This window comes from Elephantulus edwardii, unplaced genomic scaffold (assembly GCF_000299155.1).
Source record: "Elephantulus edwardii isolate Elephantulus edwardi_28Jun2011 unplaced genomic scaffold, EleEdw1.0 scaffold00055, whole genome shotgun sequence".
Taxonomy (NCBI): domain Eukaryota; kingdom Metazoa; phylum Chordata; class Mammalia; order Macroscelidea; family Macroscelididae; genus Elephantulus; species Elephantulus edwardii.
In genome coordinates this window covers 10,437,785-10,461,093 of record NW_006399805.1, presented here as the reverse complement: position 1 = coordinate 10,461,093, position 23,309 = coordinate 10,437,785, and the positions used below count along the sequence as shown (strand labels likewise).

Sequence of the window (23,309 nt, the reverse complement as noted above, 5' to 3'; positions counted from 1 at the left end):
TTTTGGAATTTAGATGCACTCTTATTGATTGTGCTTGGCCGTATATGTTCATATCCTTGAAGATGTATCATGGGGGTGTTGCAACCTAGAAGACACAAATTTGACTAACAAGTTATAAGTACATGAGTCAAAAAATATGGAAAAGTAAAAGATTCTTTCATTGTTTTACAAACCCTCCCCCAGGTCCCCTCCACCATGTAGCCCTTGCTCTCGACTTCTTGACTGCTACTTCCATGGGCATTGAGTGTGGGTCCCAATAAAATTAACTCCTTGACAGCTTCAGTCCTTTTTCTCCTTATGATATCGCCCATAGGTCCAGCTGTAATGGATTTGTATTGCTCTGTGTTTTGTTTGTGGAGCTCTGGTCCATATTGAAGACTGTAGTCTTTAATCTTCATCAGTAAGCACTTCAAGCACACCTGGCTGCGTGATCTCAAGTTCTAGGTGAATAAAGTCCTGAAAGGCCTAGAGTAGCTGTCAGCTTTACTGCCCTCCCAGCCCTGATAGGCTTTTTCTCCCAGTCTAGTTGTGACCCTTTCTTCCCACAGATGTTTGAATTTAGAACTGTAGGCCAAGTGTGCTGCCCTGGCACCCCAGCTTTCTGAAGAACTAGAGTGACTGAGGAGAAAGCTCTGGCTGGGTGAGGACCACAGCCACAGGCAGAAAACAGTCTGTTGTGAAGATGTGTACTAGAATTTGCAATCAAGAGCCTTGATTCTATATTGCTTGTGTCATTTCACATGATACTATTGCGAGGTGCCCTTGAGTTGATTGTGACTCATCACAGCTTTGTGCACAACAGATTGGAACCTCACCCAGTCCTGTGTTATCCTCACAGTCTCCGCTGTGCTTCACCCCATTGTTGCAGTGTCACTGTCAGGTCATCACTTCGTGGGTCTTCCTCTCCTCCTCTGACTTTCTACATTTGCGAGCATAATGGCCTTTTCTGGGGGCTGGCACCAGCTGGTAACATGCTAAATGTGTGAGATGCAGTGGTTACCATCCTTATCTCTAAGAAGGACCCTGTCAGAACAACTGTGAGCTATCATCTCACTCTATCAGCAGTAGCAAAGTTCAACATGACAGCAAACAGCAAATGCTAGAGAGATTGAAACTTTTATTCTCTGCTGGTGGGAATGTAAAATGGCACAACCACCATGGAAAGTGGTCTGGTGCTTTCTCAATAAGTTTGAAATAGAAATACCATTTGGCCAAGCAATTCCACTACTGGGAATCTGCCCTAACAAAACCAGAGCTGCCACCCAGACAGATACATGAACACCTATGTTTGTTGTGGTGTTATTCAAGATAACAGAGAGATGGAATTAGCCCAGTTGTCCATCAACAGACTCCTAGATCACTCTCCAGCAGGTTTTCAAAGGCAGTAAATCACATGGGAGGAGATTGTCCATCTTTCTCCCACGGAGCCACTAGTGAATTCCGACTGTAGCCTGTGAGATGGCAGCACACCTCTTTACCACAGGCCATCAGAGCTCCCTATAGGAAAATACAGAGAATAAAATTCTTGTCCACATGCCATTGCTCAGTTTTATTGAGTCATAACCTTTATCAAATTTGTTTTATATTTTTGTAAACAAAAACATTATAGGCGTAGAGCACCAAGCAGGCTTTTCTCTGAAGCTGTTTCTGTCTCTTCCTTTCAGAGGTAACCACTAATCCATGGTTAGTATTTATCATAGCCATTTATGGTTATTGTATTTTTGACATAGATGTATATGTGTAACAAGATAGAACACCCACTGTGTGTTTGACAGCTGTGTCTTAGAATTCATTCTCTCTCAATACTATTTTTTTGGATAACAGTGCAGCACTGGAAAACACCCCCAGAATGTCTTCAGTACTGTATTTTTGAGGTGTGCCCATGTAGATGCATTTAACTTGAGTTCTTTATTTTTATATGTATTATTTCATTATTAGAATAGATTAGAATCTGCCTGTTTTTCTCTTAATATTTTACTTGGTTCCAATATTTTGCTATTTTCAGTGTTAACTCCAGTAACTGTCTTGTCCGTATGAATACGTGACAGCTAAATGATGGATATGCTCATCATAGCCACAGTACTCTGACATTATTCATAGTGTTTGTGAAGGCCTGGTATTTAAGAAGTAAGTGGCTAGTCCAACGTCTTAACCCAGTAGCTCTGATGAGATCTGTTCACTGTGGGTGACTTTACTGGAATTTGACATACCAGTGATGTAGCTTCCAGCATAACAGCAACATACAAATGCTTCTTTGAAGTGCCGTGTTATTTCCACTTGCTTCATGTGCATCTGACAGTTGAACAGTGGCAAAGCAGACTACAGAAGAATCCGTGCCTTTGAATTGTGGATTGGCAGAGTGTTGAATATCATATAGACTGCCAAAATAACCAAACATATCTGTCTTGGAGAAAGTGCGAGCCAGGTGCTGGTGAGAGACATTGATGGTACAACTTCATCTCCTATGCTTTGGACATGTTCTCAGGGGAGGTCAGTTCTTGGAAAAAGACATCATGCTTTGGGAAAGGTGGAAAGAGGGCCATTGAACCCTCTGTGAGATGGATTGACACAGTGACTGTAGCAATGGGCTCGAGCATGACGGAGAGCCTGGGGATGGCACAGAGTGCCTGCCCATCTGTTGTTCATAGGGTCACTTTGACCTATAGTCATTTCAGCAGCACCTAACAACAACTGCTGTACCTTGTTGTTAAGTCTTTATATTGTTCGACCTAAAATTTTACTGATCTTAAAGGTGTCAAATGGTTCTTTGTTTTAATTTTTATTTCTTTGATTATTAAAGATGTCATTATTTTTCATATGTTTATTGTGTATTCTGAATCCTCTTTGCTTAGCTACTGGTTTATCAATCTTTCATCTGTTTTTCTCTTGGGTTGATAGTTCCTCAAAGAATAGCTGATTTCCCCAGCATTATTTGTTGTGTGGTCTGTCCTGTCCTGCACCCAAATTAGGTCCAGCGCACACCCTGTGCTGTGTAGCTACTATCCCCATGCTTCTGTTTCCGAACTCCTCTCTACCTCTTCAGTTTCATTTCTGATCTTTGTATCAATACCATTGCTTTTTTTTTTTTTTATAAAAACAATTTCAGAGTATTTATTGTGATCTGGAAATAACATTAGAGCAGTCAAACAGTATGAACACATCTTTTAGAACAATAACCAAAGAAAATAGACACATAAAACAGAAGGGGTAAAAATCCAGAAACTATTGCCCTCAACAGCTTTTCACTTCAGTGATCATTTTTAGTTGCATACACTTTATAGAAGAGTAATATTATCTCCTTTTAACATGATCCAACCCATTTGTTTTCTTGACTCTGTCTTAGAATGAATCTCTTCTGCATCATGTAATACAAGGTTCATATATTCATCATAACCTGATAGAAGCCACTATCACATACTCACTCATAGAGCAACACATGAATCCAAGATCTGTTTTGCAAATAACTGAAGATGAGGTTGACGGACTCATCACCTTCTGCACCTTCTGGCCGTGATCACAGTATGCCATAGTGGGAGCTCTCAAAGGCCAGACCAGCCCCCCACTGGCTCTGAAAGCAACTAGAGTGCTTTTTTTAAAGTCTTTAGCTATTTTATAACATCAATGTTTTCTTAATTCCTCAAAAGTGTCAAAAATTTTTTTTAAAAAGTGTCAAAAGGCTATCAATATACAGTTTATCCATACTATTTTTAGGATTTGTTTTTCAGGTTCTATGAAAAACCCTCTTGGAATTTTGTTTATTGTGTCAAATTAACTTCTTGTTGTTAAGTTTCATTGAGTCGTAGACAACTCACAGAGACTCTATGAATGCATGTCCTGAACACTTCACACTTTCATTTCTCCAAGTTCATAGAGTTTCAGGAGGCAAGCTGTTTCAGAAGTGGATGCCACTCCTGCTTCCAAGCTTGTTTTGATTTGAGAGCTCCATCAAAAACTTTCCACCATGGGTAACCATTATCACATTTGACACATCATTGTCACAGTGTTTACCATCACAGCAACCATGAGTTACCTCTGTACAGCAAATTGACAGACCAGTGCTATACCACTTAGAACAATGTTTGATTATAAAAACAATTAAAACCACACCTGAGGGCCCAGATGCCTTTTTTAAATACAAGGCCAAATCCAATCAGCTCACACCCAATTACAAGCCAACTGTCCCACAGGAGCCTCAGCCAAAACAGAAAACACACCTTTTTAGAATCCAGCTGCTCCACTCAACTTTGTGAACTTTAAAGCAGCCTCCCAAATTAACTTAGGAGAATTTAATATTCTTATGATATTTAGTCTATACACGGTTCTTAGGAAGGGGTGATGCACACAGATATGTGGGAGCATGTACACACACACATATATGGCCTTTGTTAGAACAAATTTATAAACAAAAGATAAGATTCAGTGGAAAAAAAAAACAACAGAATTCCCCCAGCATGCGCATCCTCGAGCTCTGTTACCCCACATGGACTTGTGCTCTGGTAGACAAATCAATGAAGACTGAACTGCATGGCAGACAGGCACTGTGGTGTACTTGGCATATGAGAGGGTCAACTTACCAGGAAGGGGGCACCTCCTGCTCACTGCCATCAGCCTCTCTTTCTGCTAAGCTCACTCGGGCCTGCTGGGCCGCTTCTTGAGAGCTACCAAAGAGGAGAAGGAGGAGAGGCTCCGGGGCTTCTCTCCTGTTATTTTCTTCATAATGGTCTTGCGCATCTTTCGTTTATGTGATTGCCAGATTCTTCACAATTTCTTTTACTGTCTCAGAGCATCTTCTCTTAATTGGTGATGTTGGAACGCTGGAATACATGTTACTGAATCGCACTGAAGAGCGTGATGTCTGTCCTCACAAGTTGGATTATCGTGGATGTGTGTGCCTGTGTGGAGGGGTGGTGTGCATGTGTATCACGTCAAGTTTGAACATCTTGGGTTTTGAGGGCTTCATAGGATGGAGTTAGAAGATATTCTTTCTTCAGCATTGTCACATCTGGTGGTGTAATGCACTGGGGACGTGTTGCCAACATGAAGTCTGAGCTGAGCAGTTTGAATCCACCAGTGACTCCTCAGAAGAAAAATGGGCTGTCTCCTCCCAGGTGACTTACAGCCTCAGAAACACAACAGAGGGTCAGCTAGGAGTTCTTTCCAACTCCTCAGTAGTGAGTGGTAGGAACAGCATCACCTGTTGATTAGTGATAAATATATACTTTTAAAGATCTGAAAGAAAGGAATCTAGTCCTGGAGCCTGTTGACTGGAAGGAAGTCCTCTGCTGTATGGGGGGTGGAAGGCTTCACTTCCCTCGAGAGCTGCTAACCTGCGTTAGCTTTAACATAGGCACTTCTGGCACAGCTTTCATATATTCTTTTGCCTTGTCTTGCCAAGGGGATTTTGCTATCGTACAACAACTTGGTGTTTAAGGTTTTTTGTTCTTATTAGTTGCCATTGAGTCAATTCCAACTGATGAGCGCCTTGTGAGTAGACCTGCTTGCTCTGTCGGGTTTTCAGTGGACCACCTGGCCTGCTTCCAGGGTATTGTTGATGAACTCAGCCAGATAAGGCAAAAGTTCAGAGCTGTCGGTTTGTTGTGAATAGTTATGCAGTGTTTGAATTTTTTTATCATTGAAACTATGTGGTAATCTAGTGTAGGAAAAAAACCCTGAAAAGATGTTTACTGACTAGAGGAGCACCAGTGTCCCACGTGTTCTCCCAGCTCTCCCTGTTCTGAATAGCCAGGAATCCTGGCAGTTACCACAGTGCATTTGTCTTTGTTAAATACTCCCCATACATGTCCTGAACCATTTCAGTTACATTCTTTTAAATATGTTGTAGGTGTGGAATATCAAACAGATGATCAAGTTGACACAGGAACACATAGAGGCCCTGTTGGACAAGTTTGGTGGGGAGCACAACCCACCATCAATATACCTGGAGGTAAGCTCTTGTGTCCCACCTGGGGTGATTGGGGGTGGTGGTGAACATATTAAAGCATCTGTGATGACAGCCGTCATTAGCTAGGTTTCTTGGGGTGAGATTGGAAGTTAAAATGGGAAGAGAATTTGCTTTGCTATCATTATACATCTCAGTATTAGTTTGCTTCATATGTTAAAATAAGCATGTATTAATTTTGTAATTTGGAAAATGTCACATAAAACAAATGGAGAAGACCTAGATAAATGTTAGAATCTTATTCTGATTTTGGGGTGTTTGTTGTTGTTGTTTTTAAAAAAGCCATAAAAAAAAAAGAATTCTTTGGAGTTAACATATTAAAAAATGGAATGGACTTTTTGTAAAACCTTTTTTTATCCAGAATAATGTCGTCCTCCCTCGACTGGTTTCTGCCTCCTTTTTAGATTGCGTTTTTCCATCTGTGACCCCTGGCACTGAGTGGGTTCCCATGCCAGCCGCCCTGCAGAGTGATCGTGCACTGCCACAGCTTTCTCCAGCTAATGGCTTTGAACTGTAAACTGTTTGTTGGCAACCGAGTGTTTTACCCAGTGTGCCACCAGGGCCCCCACAGTCTTGCTTCATTTCACTGTTTGCCCCTGCGTACCTCAAGGGTTGTATCAGGTTGTAAGCCTGTCAGGTTAGCTGTTGCGGATCCTGTGAGGTATATGTGGTTGTGGTCATGGAGAACCTCTGTTGGCACACATTTCCTCGTGTCAGTGGAGGGCTGTTGGGGGATCCAGGCGTCGGGCCGCACCAAGCCTCTTATCACCGCTTTTTGCTGTAGGAGGTGGTGCTGGTGTCATTGTGGGTCCCCTGGAGGACCCAACCTGCAACAGAGAAGCCCACATGCCATTTTCCAGGCTGCAGAGACACAGATGGACAGACTTGTATGTTTCTAATGAGTAGTGATGTCGCTCTTCAGGGGCAGGCCAAACCTTCAGTCCTGGCAGCTGGCAGGTCCTGGGCTAGTGTGCCTTTAAGTCAAATTGAATGAACATAGGTCAGGGCAGGTGCATCTCATTCTTGCCTCATTTTAGAGCAATAGAAGGCATGAAGCCTTTTCCATTATTTAAAAGTTGAACATACAGCAAGTAAAGGAGATTGTGAGCAAAGTAAAGGAGTTTGTGAGTAGGATGGGTTTACATCTAGATAAAGGACAAGTTCAAGTTGTCCATAATTCAGACCTTTGTAACCTGGGACTGCTGGGTTTTATAAGAACCTATGTTTGTTTTTCTAAAGTAAACGTGCAAGTTTAAAATATTAACAGCTAAGAAACAGTTGTCTTCTCCTTTCACTGGTTCACTTCTGATCACCTTACCAGTTAGGAGCACTGCAGGGACTGGAGTTCACAATTGTAAGAACTGGTTAGAGTACTTGATCACATCCCATGCTGCCTCCTTTTCCTCAGAGGTGTCAGGAGGGCAAGCACAGGAGTCAGAGGGAGATGACTGCTTCTCAGGAAAAAGATCTTCAGTTCTCAGAATTAGACAGCCATTTTTCTGAGATGTTCTCAGATATGAGATGTTGTCATTAGCAATTCATTGCCGTGCAGACACACCCCCGCCCCTCCCCCCCAGGCTTCTTTCTGCCCTAAAGGCTAAAAGCACCAGCCTGCTCAGAACACCAGCAACAACAAACTGTGGAGCTGCTTCTGTACCTGGCACAGTGTTGAATGCCTTTATCTGTTATTCCTTGCAGTTACCTCTGTGCTAGTTACTAGGAATTTTTATTATCCCCATTTTACAGATGAAAAAACAGAGCTTAAGTAACTTCCCAGTGATTGCTCAGCTAGTAGGGAAATGCATACACTTGTCTCAAAAGTCTACTTGTGATCACTGCTCTGTGATACTGTTATTCTGCTGCAGCTTCTCTCATCCAGGCTAAGTCCTTCTCAACACTCTGATTTGTGGCCTTTTATTAGATATATTCAGTCAGTTCTTCATTTGAAATTGGGCATCCAGTATCAAACAAATGGTGTTGGCAAACTTGGACAATTATCTGCAGAAAACTTAGGCAAGACTTAACACCTCACACCATACACAAAAACCAACTCAAAGTGGATCTGGGACGTAGGGGTAAAACCAAGGACTAAAGCCTTCATCAGAGAAAAGTTAGGAGCAATTGCACAAATCCACAGCATGAACAGATTTCCAAGCATAATGAAAACCCTACAATGAGGAGAGAACAAAATAGATGAATGGGACCTTCTAAAAATTAAATCCCTGTGCACATCAAAACTCTTCTCCAACAGGGTGGAAAAGAAACCCACAGACTGGGAAAAAATATTTGGCAATGACATCTGATAAGGGACTTAAATCTAAAATTTGTACAATACTCTAGCACCTTAAAAAAAAAAGGTAAACAATCGAGTCATATAATGGGAACAAGATATGAATGAATAGACACTTCACCAAAGAAGAAATTCAGATGGCAAACACGTGAAGGAATGTTCAAAATCCCTAGCTATGAGAGGGATGCAAATCCAAACAGCTAGGAGCTAGCATCTCACTCCAGCAGCAGTAGCAAAGTTCACCAGGGCAGCTAACAAATGCTGGTGATGTGGTGGAGAGACTGAAACGTTTACAGTCTATTTTTTAAACAGAGACACTCGCCACTCAGGATCCAGAACTGTTGGCGACTGAGCCGTGTCCTGGTCGCTGGCCCTGCCCCAGGGCAGTGACCGGATTTCTGCTGGCCAGAGCCGGAGGCCCTGGAGGTGGGCGTCGCTGAGACGGGCTGTGCCTTATGCTGTGGGGACACATGGTGAGGCAGCTTGGGTGGTCACAGGAGGGTCATTGCAGAGCTGGCCCCGCACTGACAGCACCCACCACATGGACAGAGAGCAGGAGGTGGGCCCGTGGGGGTGCTGGCCGGGGGGCATAGCTGGCAGCCAGTGGGGCACTCACCCCTGGCTCCTGCTGTACGCCGCCCAGGCTGTTGGAGGAGCTGAGTTGGCATCTGCCTTGCGGGGCAGGTAAAGAGTTCTAAGCGGCTCAGGTAGGGGCATTTGGGGGCTACAAGGAGAGTAGGATGAAAGAGGGAGGGGTCCCAGCCACCGAGATAGCCACCATGGGGAGGTGGGAGGTGGGAGGTGGGGAGCTGGGGGTGTCCCTTAGACCTGCCTCACGCCACGATAGGTCTCAGTGGCCAGGGGGGAGCACACGCTTGGTGACCCCTGGGCCAAAGCCCCAGACAATGAAGGTAGCTAATATATTTTTATTAGAATGTTCTGATTATAAAAATAAAACTTGTTTCCTTAAAGAAAAAAAAAAGAAACGTTTATTCACTACTGGTGGGAATTTTAAATGGTACAACCACTATGGAAAACGGTATGGCATTTTCTCAAAAGTTGGAAATACAAACACCTTTTGACCAAGCAATTCCACTATTGTCAGAATACCCTAAAGAAACCAGAGCCGTGACTCAAACAGAAGTGTACACACCTATGTTTATTGCTGTGTTATTTACAATAGCAAAGAGATGGAAGCAAACCAAGTACCCATCAACAAATGAATGGATAGAAAAATTATGGTATGTTCACACAATGGAATATTATGCAGAATTGAAAAACAGTAAACTCTTCAAACCCTACACAACATAGGTGAGCCTGGAAGACATTATACTGAGTGAAATATCTCAGTCAAAGGAAAAATACTGCATAACACAGCTGTAATAAAATAGGACAGACATGGGAGGTAGGGAGGAAACTAGGAAAAGAGTGGATAGATAAGAAACACTGTATTGGAACAGATGAGGGGAAGGACTGTTTGAAAGGAATATATGATTAGGCATTAAACATAAGACAGCAATGCAGAACCAGAGGTGCATTGCAGAGTAGAATGAGGAAGGGAAGAAAGGGGGAAAGGTGCAACAATGAATGAAAACCAGCCTTCTGTTAACTTTTGTTAAAGTCACAATTAAAAAAAAATCAAACTACTTATTCAGAGTATGACAGCACACAGCCGACAGGTCGTAGGCTACACACCGGCACATGGTGAAGGAGGAGCTTCTCTGGAAGGCAGTGTAGCATAGTGGTTAAGGTCAGTGCACAGTGTCACACGTTCTTTATTTGCATCCCAGCTCTGCTTTGGTCCCTAACCTTTCTGTAGTTCGGCATTTAAGGATGGAACTGAAAAATATGAAATAGTTCTGTTCTTGTAGTTAGTAAGTGTTCTGTAAGTCACCAGTCATTCAACAGAAACTTGAGTGCCGTGACAGCTGCGCTAGTCTAGGCCCTGCAGATCTAATACTAAGCAAAACAGGCAGAAAAATACCTGTTTTCAGCAGTTCATGTTTTCTGGGGGAACTGACAGCCATTGAACATGTAACAAGTTAAAACCATGCACTCCCCACCACTGTATGCTGTGTGAAGGTTCCTTTCTAGGGGAATGGGAGCAGCCCACCAGAAACGACTGATAGACACTGATGTCTGCAGCCCTGCTGCCCCCTCAGGTCCCTGCTGACCGACTGCCCTGGACCCGCAGTTCTATGGGTTTTCAAGGGTCCTTCAGTCTTAGGTGTGAATGGACAGCTAGGAATAGCAGAGCTCTGCAGAAACCTTTTAACTAGAAAGACACAAGCAGAAATAGTCAAGGAACTCGGAAACAGTACCGAGAACAGAAGAAGACTTGAAAATCACTGTAATTAACTCTGAAGATAAAGGAAGATATAGCACCCATTCTTGCCTCATGGCTGCACTGAAAAACAGAAGGGACTAGAGAACAAGAAGGAGCCCTTACCACAGTGATATCCCATCTCACTCCAGTCAGCAAAGAATAGATGTTGGAGAGGATGTGGCAAGAAAGAAACTCTTAGGCACTGTTGGTGGGATTATAAAATGGTGCAACCATTTTGGAAGGCAGTTTGGCACTTCCTCAAAAGATTAACATAGAAATTCCATATGACCCAGCTAGTCTACTACTTGGAATAGACGCTGAGAATATGAGAACTTAGGCACAAACTGAGATTCGTACACCAGTGTTTATAGCATTATTCACCATCACAACACGGAAACAGCCCAAATGTCCAACCACCAACGAATGGATTGAGAAATGATGGTACATTCACACAATGGAATACTATGCAGCACACAGGAGCAATAACTTTGTAAATTATTACCTAACTTGGGAGGGACTGGAGAGCATTATGCTGAATGAACTAACTCAGTCCCACAAGGATAAATATTGTATATAACCATTATTTTAGAATGAATATAAGGATCCAAAAGGGGTGGGAGAGGCTGGAAGCAGAGGGATGTGGATGTGCATGGGGGGGATTAATCATTGGGTTGTACAGTTTGATGGGGGGTGAGGGAAATTGAAAGAATTTCTTTGAATTTGTATTCCAAGTTTTGTAAATAAACTAGTGGGTGGGTGGGGAGAATCACAGGGAGGGGATGGGAAGAATGTTATTATGCTGTCAGGATTGTAATAAATATTCTAAAATTTAAAAAAAAAAAAAAAAGGAGCCCTTGCGAGTTAAATCCATCCTAGCAGATAGTAAAGAATACGTAGGGGTATAGTGTTGTACATAGGGTCGCTATGGGTCACAGGAGAATCGACGGCACATAACAACAACAGGTGTGTACACATGTTATGTATGAATCTCTGTGAGAGAAAGTAAACAAATATTGGAAGATAAAATTGAGGAAATCTTCTAGAATAAATGCAGAATAAAAATCCTTGGAAAATATTAGAGGAAAGATGAGAAATAGTGAGTGAGTCCAGGATTTCTGTAAAATACAAATACCTTTGCATGTAAGTAGAAACATCTAGTAACAAGTTAAGAAACAAGTAGAGGATTTTTGTTCCACTCATGTCACAAGAAGCATGATGGTCAGTTACTTGAAGGCTGGCTCTGCAGCTCACCATTGTTGTTTGAGGGTCTCTGCATCCCTGATCAGGTATTTCTGTCAGAACAGGAGCAGGAGGGTTCTGCTGTGTTCGTGGTTCTCACCAAGGACAAAATCTCCTTCCCCACCTCCAGCAGAGCTCCTTCAGGTCAAGGACAAAATTCCCTTCCTCACTGCCAGCAGCTCCTCCATGTTGAGGACGAAATCCCCTTCCCCACTGCCAGCAGCTCCTCCACGTCTTCCCTTTACATTTCACTGACCAGACAGGATGGACCACAGATCCCATCGACCGTGGCCATGCCTACGTTTCTCCAAAGGAGAGCCTCAGGCGTCACTTTTGTAGAGTTCATGTCTTCATGACGTGAAGCTTCGTCTGTGTTGGCAAGTGGAAGTTTGTCTCATTCCGCAGCGTTCCCACAGAGTCCTTTTGATTTCTCTGTCTCCACCTCATCTCTTCCTTGTCCCAAAACAAGAGCGATGAGATCCAACCTCCGCAGAAAGACTCTTGGTTTCTCATTCTTACGGTTTTAGTAGAAGGCTGTTAAGTTGTCCTAGGTTTTCTCCTGCTGATGGATAGGTAATAATTAATAGTCTATTGATTTCTTTGATGGTGAAACACACTAGGCTCAGCTCATTGACACTCAGTTGATTCCAGCTGTCATCAACCCTCGGTTGAATGTCCATAGCTGTCAATCTTTTTTTTTTTTATTATTATTATTATTTTTGTGAGTACCGTCAAATCAGATCTTACTGGTACAGGAGGAGATTGTCCCTCCTTCCCCGGCAGAGCATCTGGTGGATTCGAACCGGGCGCCTCTGGGATTGTAGTTGCAGCTCCTTGCCACTAGGCCACCAGAGCTCCCCGATAGCTGTCAATCTTAATAGGAGGGTTCGTCTTGCTCCTGATTCAGGCGGCCAGAGATGCTCAGCCTTGGAGTTCTCCGTGCGGCACAGTGCAGACTGCCTGCAGAGAAGTTTCACCTTTGTCTCCTCACTCCTTTTTTCTTCCTGTATCTCTTTCCAAAGGAAGAAAAAAATATTAACTTGCTCAAAAAAAGTATTTCTTAGAAGTTCTTGTTTCTTAGTTTTTCTGTGCTTGTTCACCCACCGCATAGTCAAGTGCCTTCCATGTGAGATAGGACGCTAGGGGGGCTTCTCCAGGGGTCAAGCTTTGTGTTGCCCCTGGTATGTTGGAGCCCAGAGGGAAGACAGTGCCCTCTGGACTCATTGTGTATCCACCATGGCACTGCATTCCACAGTATCCTCTGGGGTTCCACCAAGTATCCTGGCGGCCTCTGAGTTAGCGGGTGCATCGGAGTCACCTGCAGACAAGTGAGAACAGAGATGGCCCCTGACGTTGACTGCATGCTTACTGTGTGCCTGGGCAGGATGCAGGCGTACAGTCGCTCATCCAGCCCTCAGCTTGGCTCTGGGTTCCACTTAGTATTTTTATTTCTTAAAAATGAAGGAGTTGAGGTACAGAGGGGTTTGAGAGCAGTCTGTAACACAGCTTCTAACCGGTGTGGCCTGGTCGGCATCGAGGCTCCGTGGGCTCAGGCCTGGCAGGCCCTGTGGTTGAACCACACCTTGTGATGTAACCGTTTCCTGGTGTGCGGAGGGCACAAGGCCCTCATCTTGACAGACAGTCCAGCAAGAATTTCATGGGGAGCCGGGCACCTCCTCTGGAATAAAGGACAGTCTCCTAAGGGTCACTTCTGGGAAATCTCCTAGAGTTGACTTTACCTGGTGATAACTAAATTCAAGAATGAACCTAATGACTATGAGGTAGAAAAGTTACATTTCATTGTGCTGATTTTTGCATTAAATACAAAACTGCATCATATATGCAAAGTGGTGGTACAGATATAGTAGCTGATATTAAATGGATCTTAGCTGAAGGTAGGGAATACCAGAAGAATGTCTATCTGTGTTTCATTGATTATGCAAAGGCATTTGACTGTGTTGATCATAACAAACTGTGGCTGACTCTGAGAAGAATGGGAATCCCAGAACACTTGATCGTGCTAATGCAAAACCTATGCTTGGACAAAGAGGCAGTCATCAGAACAAAGCAGGGAAACACTACATGGTTCTAAATTGGGAAAGGTGTATACCAGGGATGTGTCCTATCTCCATACCTTTTGAACCTGTATGCAGAACAGATTATCCAAGAGGCTGGACTCAATGAGAAGTGTGGCGTGAGGATTGGTGGAAGATCATTTAACAATCTGCGTTATGCAGATGACACAACCCTGCTTGCAGAAACTGAGGAGGACCTGAAGTACTTGCTGCAGAGGGTCAAGGACTGCAGCCTTCAGTTTAGATTGAGGCTCAATGTAAGGAAGACAAAGATTCTCACCACTGGAGCAATTGGCAACATCTGGATGGATGGTGAAGAGATTGAGATTGTTAACAACTTTAGTCTGCTTGGCTCCACGGTCAACACTCTTGGCACCAGTAGCCAGGAAATCAAAAAACGTATTGCGATGGGAAAGTCTGCTGTTAGGGACCTCTCCAGGGTGCTGAAGAGCAATGGTGTCACTCTGGAGACTAAGGTGCATCTGTTACAGGCTACGGTCTTTGCAATCACTTGTTCTGCATCAGAGAGTTGGACAATGACTAGGAAGGATAGAAGGAGAATTGATGCCTTTGAGCTGTGGTACTGGAGAAGAGTATTGAATGTACCATGGACTGCCAAGAAAACAGATTTATCTTGAGAGGGTTAAACCAGGCTGCTCCTTGGAGGCAAGGATTCTAGGGCTTCGTCTAACATACTTTGGACATGTTGTAAGGAGGGACCAGTCCTTTGAGAGGGACATCATGCTTGGGAGGGTGGAGGGACGGCGCAAGAGGGGAAGACCCTCTATGAGGTGGAACGATTCAGTGACTGGGGTAATTCGGATGGGTGTGTCAGAGGCAGAGCGATTGGCACAGGACAGAGCAGGGTTTAGGGCTGTTGTACATAGGGTCACTATGAGTCTCAAGTGATTGGACGGCACATAATGACAAGACCATATGCAAAGTTGTGTGCACCATGACCAATTTCTGATTCCAGAACATTGTCAACACCCAAAAAAAGAATCTGTATCTCCATTAACATCATTTCTTACTAAAACCGCTTATCTTCCTGTCTCTTGGATCTTCCTGTGCTGGACGTTTCCTGTAGATGAACTCATGTCATGCAGGACTCTGCGTGTGTGACCAGCCCCTCTCCCTCTTTTCTTCATCTCAGTGGTGGCACCATGTCAGAACCTGGTTTGTGTATGACTGGATGGTGTGGCTCCAGCCCGTTTTGAACTTGCAGTCATCAGTAGGTGGGCATTTGAGCTATCCTTTGACTCTCTTCGCTGTTAGGAACAGTGTTGCTGTAAGTGCATTTATATACCAGAGTTTGTGTGGGCTGTGTATCAGCTTCTGCTGGATATATGCTTAGGAATGAAATTGCTGGTTTATATGTTTCAATTTTGAGAACTGCCACATTGTTTCAAAATGATTATACCACTTTTCTTTGCCACCAGCAATATATGTTTTTCTTGCTAGGTGTCATCAAGTTGACTACCACTCATAGAAACCCTGAGAACAGATTGAAACCTATGCAGTCCAGTATGTGGCGGTACCAATTTCTCCTCCTCCTTCCTAACAATAGTTATTGTCTACTTTGTTATTGTAGCTATCCTTGTAGGTGTGAAGTGGTATCTCATTGAAGGTTTATTGCATTTGGTAATGACTAGTAACACATTAAGGAGTATGTCAGGGATGTATCTTTTCTCCATACTTTTTTTAATCTATATGATGAACAGATTTGTGAGGCTAGACTGTATGAAGAAATATGTGACATCAGGATTGGAGGCAGACTCATCAACAACATATGTTATACAGATGATACAGCCTTACTATTGAAACTGAGGAGAATTTGAAGTGTTTGCTACAGAACATCAAGGACTGAGCCTTCAATATGGATTCCATCTTAACATCAAGAAAACAAAAATCCTCGCCACTGGGCCAGTAGGCAGGATCATGATAGATGGAGAAAAGATTGAAGCTGTTAATGATTTCATCTTTCTAGAATCCACAGTCAGTACCCTTGGCACCCCAGCAGTCAGAAAATCAAAAGACAAGTTATATTGAGGAAAATCTGCTGTCAAGGACCTCTCTGGAATCCTAAAGAGCAATGATGTCAGTCTAGAGACTAAGATGTGCCTGATACAGGCCATGATCCTCTCAGTTGATTGCTATGCGTTTGAGAGCTGGGCAGTGACTAAGGATACCAGAAGAAAACTCGGTATTTTTTGAATGCTGGAGAAGAATATTGACCATTCCATGAACTGTCAAGAGAACAAACCCAAAGGCAACATATGTCTACTATATTCTCTTATTGATGAGAATGTACACAGTAAAATAGGTCCCCGCATTCAACAGTTTTTGTCCATAGTATTCCGTGCCATGGGTTACATTCTTCACATAATGTCAACATTCTCTCTCAATCTTTTTATTGTGATTTGGGTAAAAATTGAAATTGGCTTTCCATTAAATAGTTCATGTCCATTTTTATTCACAACATTGACTGTAATGTAATGTGAAATGACACTTTCACATCCTCCCCCGCATTGCTGATTCCTTGTGTCCTGCTTTCCCATCTTCTGAGCTTTGTCCCTGGGCTCATACGTACGTTTGTTTGTTCTAAAAAGTGAGTACCAGGCAGCTCTGGTGGCCTAGTGTCAAGAAGCTGCACTGCAGTCCCAGAGGTATGCAGTTCAAATCCACCAGATGCTCTGCTGGAAAAGGAAGGGCAGTCTCCTCCTGTACCAGTCAGATCCGATTTGACAGTACACATACACACACAAAATAATAAAGTAAATAAAAAAAAATTTTTTTTTAAAAAGAGTGAGTTACCTCCCTGAAGTTGAGGTTCACCCTGTAGACTTGTCAGTTTTGTGGCTGAAAATTAGAGCCGGAGCCAAGGGGGATGTTCGCATTTCCTTCTTTTACATGCTGTTAACCTGGCCTCACTGCCCCACAGCCTTTTCTGCTGCTTACAAGTCATTGCTGCCCATTTGACTTCACACAGTTGATTTTTTTATTTTTTTTTAAAGTGCATAGCACTCCCAGGTCATGTTTTTTTTGAGCTAACGTGCTGTGTGACAAGCAGGTGGTTTCAGAAAACTGACTATTGAGTTGCTACAGCACAACTTGTTGAAATGTATCAGGCACACCTTAGTCTCTAGACTGATATCATTGCTTATTGTTAGTGGACAGGTTTCTTTCTGGGCTGTCAGTTCTATTTTGGTGGTTCTGTGTCTCTTCTGATGCCAGTACTAGGCAAGATTACATAGCATGAATTGGTGGTGACATCAGTTGACCTTCTTTTTATTTCTTTATTGCTTGATTTCCCAGCACTGTATGATAACCTGATGGTTACTCACAGTTGGGATTTGGCAAGCTGGTTGGTAAGAAAAAAAGCCTTTATCAGAGACTCTTAAGATGCTCCCTCAGTGGCCTGCTGAAATGGTGATGCACAGACAAATGAGACCCGATGGACGTGAACGTGAGGCGGCTGTTTAAGGTGCTGGGATAAGTGTGAGTGCAGGGACTTTACAAATTTCAAACTGAGCTTCACTTGGAACTTTTTGTAAAGAAGGATGGGGTGACAACGTCTGGGTCTTGAAGGTAGAGTCGAAAGAAATGCCCCTAGAAATTAAAAAATAAATCATTTTTTTTAGTGGTTCAGTGGTCTGCTAACCTAAAGTCTGGCATAAACCCACCTAGCCAAGCCATTCCTTGGGAGAAGAATGTGGCAGTCTACTCCTGTGAAGATTTACAGCCTCAGAAACCCTGTGCAACGGGACCCAGAGGAGAGGTTTCCAGAATTTTTAAGCTGGAGTGATCAAAGTGTGATGGGCATTCTCACTACATGCATAAGGGATACTGGGTTTTGCAGGATCCAACCCAGGTGTCCATGGACACTGCATCCGTGAGGATTGAGGGAGGTGGAATGAGGACAGTTGCCTAGGGTGTAAGAAACGGGAAGGTGCTGTCAATAAGGGTGGTGAAGTAATACATTGATCAATATGGTGAGTTGATTTCCTGCTGTCCACAATGGTGAAATAAAGTCTGAAGCACCGGTAATGAAATAGCATTTGAAGTGTTATTGTCATTCCTGACTTTGCAAGGCTAACTGTGGGTAGAAGATTTCCTTGCCTGAGTGGCAGGAAGGGAGGTTAGAGCTTTCCAAGAGGGAGTTTGCCTGTGTGCCGGGTGACACACGTCTAATCCCCAGGAGCCGGGAACCGGGTTGCTGTGGCTAATTTTGTGTTCTGAGCCCCACACAGTGCTCAGTCTGTGTCCACTGTACAATTGGACAAGCAGTGAGTGGATCCTATTAAGAAAATGCCCTTAAGTAATTAGCCCTTGGAATGGAAAGCGAGACAAATTTGACTTGATTTTCTAGCAGTGCGTGCTCTGCTGTGAAGCATTTCCAGGTCATAAAAAGAGGGAGGACACTTTAATGTGGTTTAGATCCCTGTCCTCAATAACTCATTTCACTTTTTCCTCTTTAAAACAAATTTTCCCAGAATTACCAGATAAGACCTAGCATAGCAAGATCTTTATTAAAAAGAGCATTTCCACTCGGCCTCCTCTGCCTTCGGTGACTCCTGGGAAGTTGGGGCTTGTTAGTGACATGTTCGCCCACCAGCCTGCCTCTTCCCACCTTTGCCGCCTTGGCACTGGTTTCTTTGTGGGCCTGTCTCCAGGTAAACTCCACATAACTATCTCGATCTTCCTCTGTGTCCGGAGTCCTCCATTTGTGCTTCCCTCATCTGTGAGTCCCCCACCTTCCTCCCTGGCCTCAGAAGTTCTTCACTATACAGAGCTCTGCTCCCACATCTTCTTTCTACCTCCCCACTTGTCAGAGCTGCCTCCTTTCTCCATTCTCACCTGACATCAAGACAAATCTTTATTTATTGTTTCACATTTAGCATTTACATAAATAAAATGCATCCTCCTCTGCAGCTTGATAGTAAACTCTTCTCCACCCCTCCCTAGTCCTCCCTTGTAGTCTTGCATAAATATATGTAGTGTTGCATGCGTTTGGGGTGTGCTGGGAAGAAATAGTGGACTGTTGGGTAAGCAAGGAGGGGGTGACCTAATGAAAGCAGCTGTGGCCAGGTGTGCTGCAGCTCACTCCGTTTCCTTATCCCCCTTGTCACTCTACTAGATTCTTCCTGCTTTTAGAATTGAATGCCTCAGATGGTCATTTACCTTCAGAGTCTCAAAGAGGTGGACTTTTTGGGACAGCACCCTAATGGATAATGGCCCCAGAATTTCTTCAGAGCCTAAGCCACTTTGCAAAGAAAATAGTTTTTTCTTAAGGAATATTTGAAATGAAGGTTGTCAGGGACTCACAGTGAGAACAAAAGTGTTTCAGGAATAAGGTGGCAGTGCCCACCTGCCGAGCCTGTTAACATATGGGTGGGGATGGTCAGATCTGGCACTGCAGGCCAGTGGCATCGCAGCTTTTCACCCTCATCCACACATCTCGCTCAGCTTCCTAGCCCTCGTTCAGTCTCCTTTTCCTGATTTTATTTCTAAGTATGTGTTAGTGTGTGCTCAGTGTGAAAACAAATAGTGTAAAACCGTACAACATCTTTTCAGAGAAGTAAATTTTAATGGCGGGAACTATGTGATGTAATACTTTGTCTTATTTTAAGCAGGTGGTTTTGGAGGTAAACTACAGTTTGACTAAAAAATTGGAAATTCTGTACATTTTATTAATATTTATAGGCAAACTAGATAACACAAGTATACACATCTGTATGGGATGTATCTATATATGTCAGTTTCTCAGTGTACTGTGGTATCTTACAACAAACAGTTCCTTAAATTTAGAGGGGCAAGTGCTCGCATATGTTGTCTCCTAGACTTATTTTGTAACTTGTAAGAGGTTATAATCAAAGACTTAGAGTGTTGTAGTTCCTTTTTTACTGTAAGGACAAAGTCCAAATTCACTGTAAGTCTACTTTATTTTATAGGCCTATGAAGAATACACCAGCAAGCTAGATGCCCTCCAGCAAAGAGAACAGCAGTTATTGGAATCCCTGGGGAATGGAACTGATTTTTCTGTTTCTAGCTCTGCGTCAGCGGACACCGTCACATCTTCTTCCTCTTCTAGCCTTTCAGTGCTACCTTCATCTCTTTCAGTTTTTCAAAACCCCACAGATGTATCACGGAGCAACCCCAAGTCACCGCAAAAACCTATCGTTAGAGTCTTCCTGCCCAACAAACAGAGAACAGTGGTGAGTTGGCTTTTACTGTCATACTTTTGCTGGTTCTTCTTTAAAGAACAATAGTTAAAAATGAGGTAATCACAAGATATGCAAATAGAAGCATTCACCTTAGCAAGAATGGAAAAGACCGTTACCTGGTGCCTGTCTGTATTCCTAGAACATATATACTGTCTTCCTTGGCCACTTTGACGTCTGAACCTGTCTCTGAAACCTGGAGCACACACTGATGCCGATCTGAGTACTGATTCAGTCGGTCAGTTTGGAGATTTGAGCTTGTTTCTGGTGTTCCAGAGTCAATCTTCAGCCTTAAGAAACTTTTATGCAGATTTATTATCAAATGTTGTATTTTCTGTGTATTTTATATTTTTCCCCTTTATTTTCTAACTTGATTATTGATTATTAATTTCATAATTTGGCATACTGACCTGGTAAGTCGCATTTTGAATGAGGAGATTTGTGAAATTATCTTAGATGAATGCCACTTCTCAGGTGGAAAATGCCCTTATCAGTGACTTAATAATAATGTGTCGGTTCCATCACTGCTTTGTAAGCGTATGGCTGGTTTTGAGATCAACTTCTAAAGACATTCATTCCAATACAGTCAGAGTAGCTATTCAGTCTCTTCTCAGACAGCAGGAATGGAGTGTGTCTGCTACCGCTTAGGACCCTGAAAATGATTTTTAACTCAAAAGATTTAAACATAAATATATTTTTTTCCTTTTTACAAAGACATCATACGCTCACAAATTAAAAATTACAATTAGAATACTCATGGGGTCACCAGTCCTCAGCCTGTGGTTTGCTTTTCCTTCGGTAAGCTGAGTTCAATGAGTTTCTGGTCCGTGATTCATTGGCTGATATCCTTGCTGTCCAGATCGGCTTCTGCGGTCAGGAGGCGGCAGTCATAAAGTGGACTCTTGCTTTTTCACTTTGCAGACTTTACAGTTATGAAAGTCATTGATCATATGGTGAAACAAATTCTGTTTTTCCTTTTTCCTTTCGTCTTTTGAGAAGAATGAAATGTAAGTTTGGGGGTTTTTTTTCCATGTTAAGGTACAGAATCAATACCAGATGTCACTCCAGAAAGTAATTGGAACTTAGTTCTTGGCACTTGGGAAATTTGATTGCAGATTGGCTGTTAGAGTTCCTAGGCTTGCTTGTCATTTGAGGATTGTAGCAGAGCAAGCCTTGGGCACATGTAATTTCCAGTACATATGAAAGTCCTGCTTACCGCATCTTGTAGTCTTAAAAAAAGTTTATGAGCATGACCAGAGTGTGACACAGAAACACAAAAATGACTGCATGCTGTTAGAAGATGCTTCTGATAGACTTGTTCAGCATAGTCTTTCAGACCTGGAGTTTGGAGGAGAGGTAGGAAACTGAAGCATTCAACAGTTCTGCAAAGTGAAATGTAATGAAACAAGATAGGCCTGTGTTATGAAAGAATTACTGTTCTCGGTAATTAATAGAGTAATGGACTTTCTCTCAGTGTGATAGTAGCAACGCGGTTATGTACTAGAACATCTTGGTTCTTGGGAAGTTGATGAGCAGGTAAGTGTCATGAAGCCTGGGACTTTTTTAGAAGCTGTAATGTACACCCATGCAAGCAGGTAAGAGGATTCTGTCCTGCCTTCTCTGTTCCGTTGGACTTCATCAAAATTCAAAACGTCTGTCTTCAGATGAACATGTTGAGAAAGATGAGCACAGACGAGGAGGTGCTCTTCGCAGAGCACGTAACTGGCCAAAGACATGTATCCCCAACATACAAAGAACCCTCAAAACGCACACGGTTCAACTCCTTATTGGTCTACAGCTTATTGACAGCAATTGCCGTGTTTGACGGTGCAATTATGTCCTTAATCATTGTGATTTTTCACCACTGTTTTCTTGGCAAACGTTATTAATATGTATTTTCACAACAGGGCAAACAAGCCTATCTGCAGATGTTGCATATGTCTAGTGAGACGCCAGCACTCTCACTCAGTAGCTGCTTGTGCAGACAGAATGGGTTTATGGAGACTTTAAATAGAATAATGTCATGGGAGTGGGGTGAGGGAGGAGAAAAATTCAGTCACTAGGTACTAGGTATATATTAAGATGGTTCAAGGGAAAGATAATATATAAGATGATGTTTCTCAGCTACACCCATGACCACATTCAGTTTTGGCAGATGATATTTCCACATTCATATTAGTATATATATCAGAGTCAGCAGAGGAGGATGATGGTAGGTAGATGCCATCGAGTCAACTACAACTCGTAGAGATCTGTGAACAACAGATCTGAAGCCTTCCCTGTGCTGTCCTCATTATCTCTGGTATACTTGAGCCCGGTACTTCAGTCACTGGACCAGCTTAGTCACAGCCATATGCCCAGAAGAAATGAGTTACTAGTTTTAGAAATTCAGGACCATAGACTCGGGACCGTCCAGGTCAGTTGGTACAATAACATAACCATGAAGACACATGTTCTGCACCCTGTTTTGTTGAGTAGTTACTGAGATCTTATCAGCTTATGAGCAGCCATCTATAAAGCGCAGCTACTGATCTCACGCTGTCTGGAACACAGGAGAGGAAAGAACGCAAAGGTGCCTGATGGCGTTAGTCAGAAGGACTGTGACGGACCCTGGGAACCCACCGTCCATAACCCTGAGACCCCCGCTGCTGACCTCAGTAAAAGCGACCCCAGTAGAACATCCTGAAGAGAGGGGGTGAAAAACGTGGAACATAACTGAAAGCATATAAAAGGCCAGATTTGCTGGTCCAGAAAAAACTAGCCTTGAGTCATTCCTCAAACCTGGCATAAGACTCAGGCCCATGGCTCAGCTTTCAGCCAAACAGTGCACAGACATGTACGATAAGCAGTAAGCAGGCTCTCACAGCATAGAGTCAACTACGTAAGACCAAAAGGACAGCCTTTGTCCAGAGAGAAGGCTTAGCAGTCAGGAAGGGGTAAGATTGGAGAAAATCACAGAGAAAGAATAGTAGAGTTACAGTGTGGGTATTGTAGTTAAGGTCCTGAAACAAAATGTGGATGGATGCTGTTGATTTCCAGTGACCCCGTGACGAGCAGATCACACCTTGCCTTATCCTGCACCGTCCTTACAGTCTCTCATGCTTAAGCCCAGCTGTAGGGTCAGTCCATCTTGTGGAGGGCCATCCTCTCTTTTGCCGACCCTCCACTTTTCTAGGCATGATGTCATTTTCCAAGGACT

General features: G+C 43.1%; 1 protein-coding gene across 1 annotated transcript in view; it reads left to right on the top strand.

The window, feature by feature from the left end:
- Window positions 1-5,846: 5,846 nt before the first annotated feature.
- Window positions 5,847-23,309, top strand: part of BRAF (v-raf murine sarcoma viral oncogene homolog B) — a 74,882-nt gene continuing 57,419 nt past the window's right edge. The window contains exons 1-2 of the mRNA XM_006887165.1: window positions 5,847-5,944; window positions 19,841-20,104. Coding sequence (XP_006887227.1) covers window positions 5,861-5,944; window positions 19,841-20,104 — 348 coding nt within the window. The 5' untranslated portion in view covers window positions 5,847-5,860. The remainder of the gene's footprint in view (window positions 5,945-19,840; window positions 20,105-23,309) is intronic.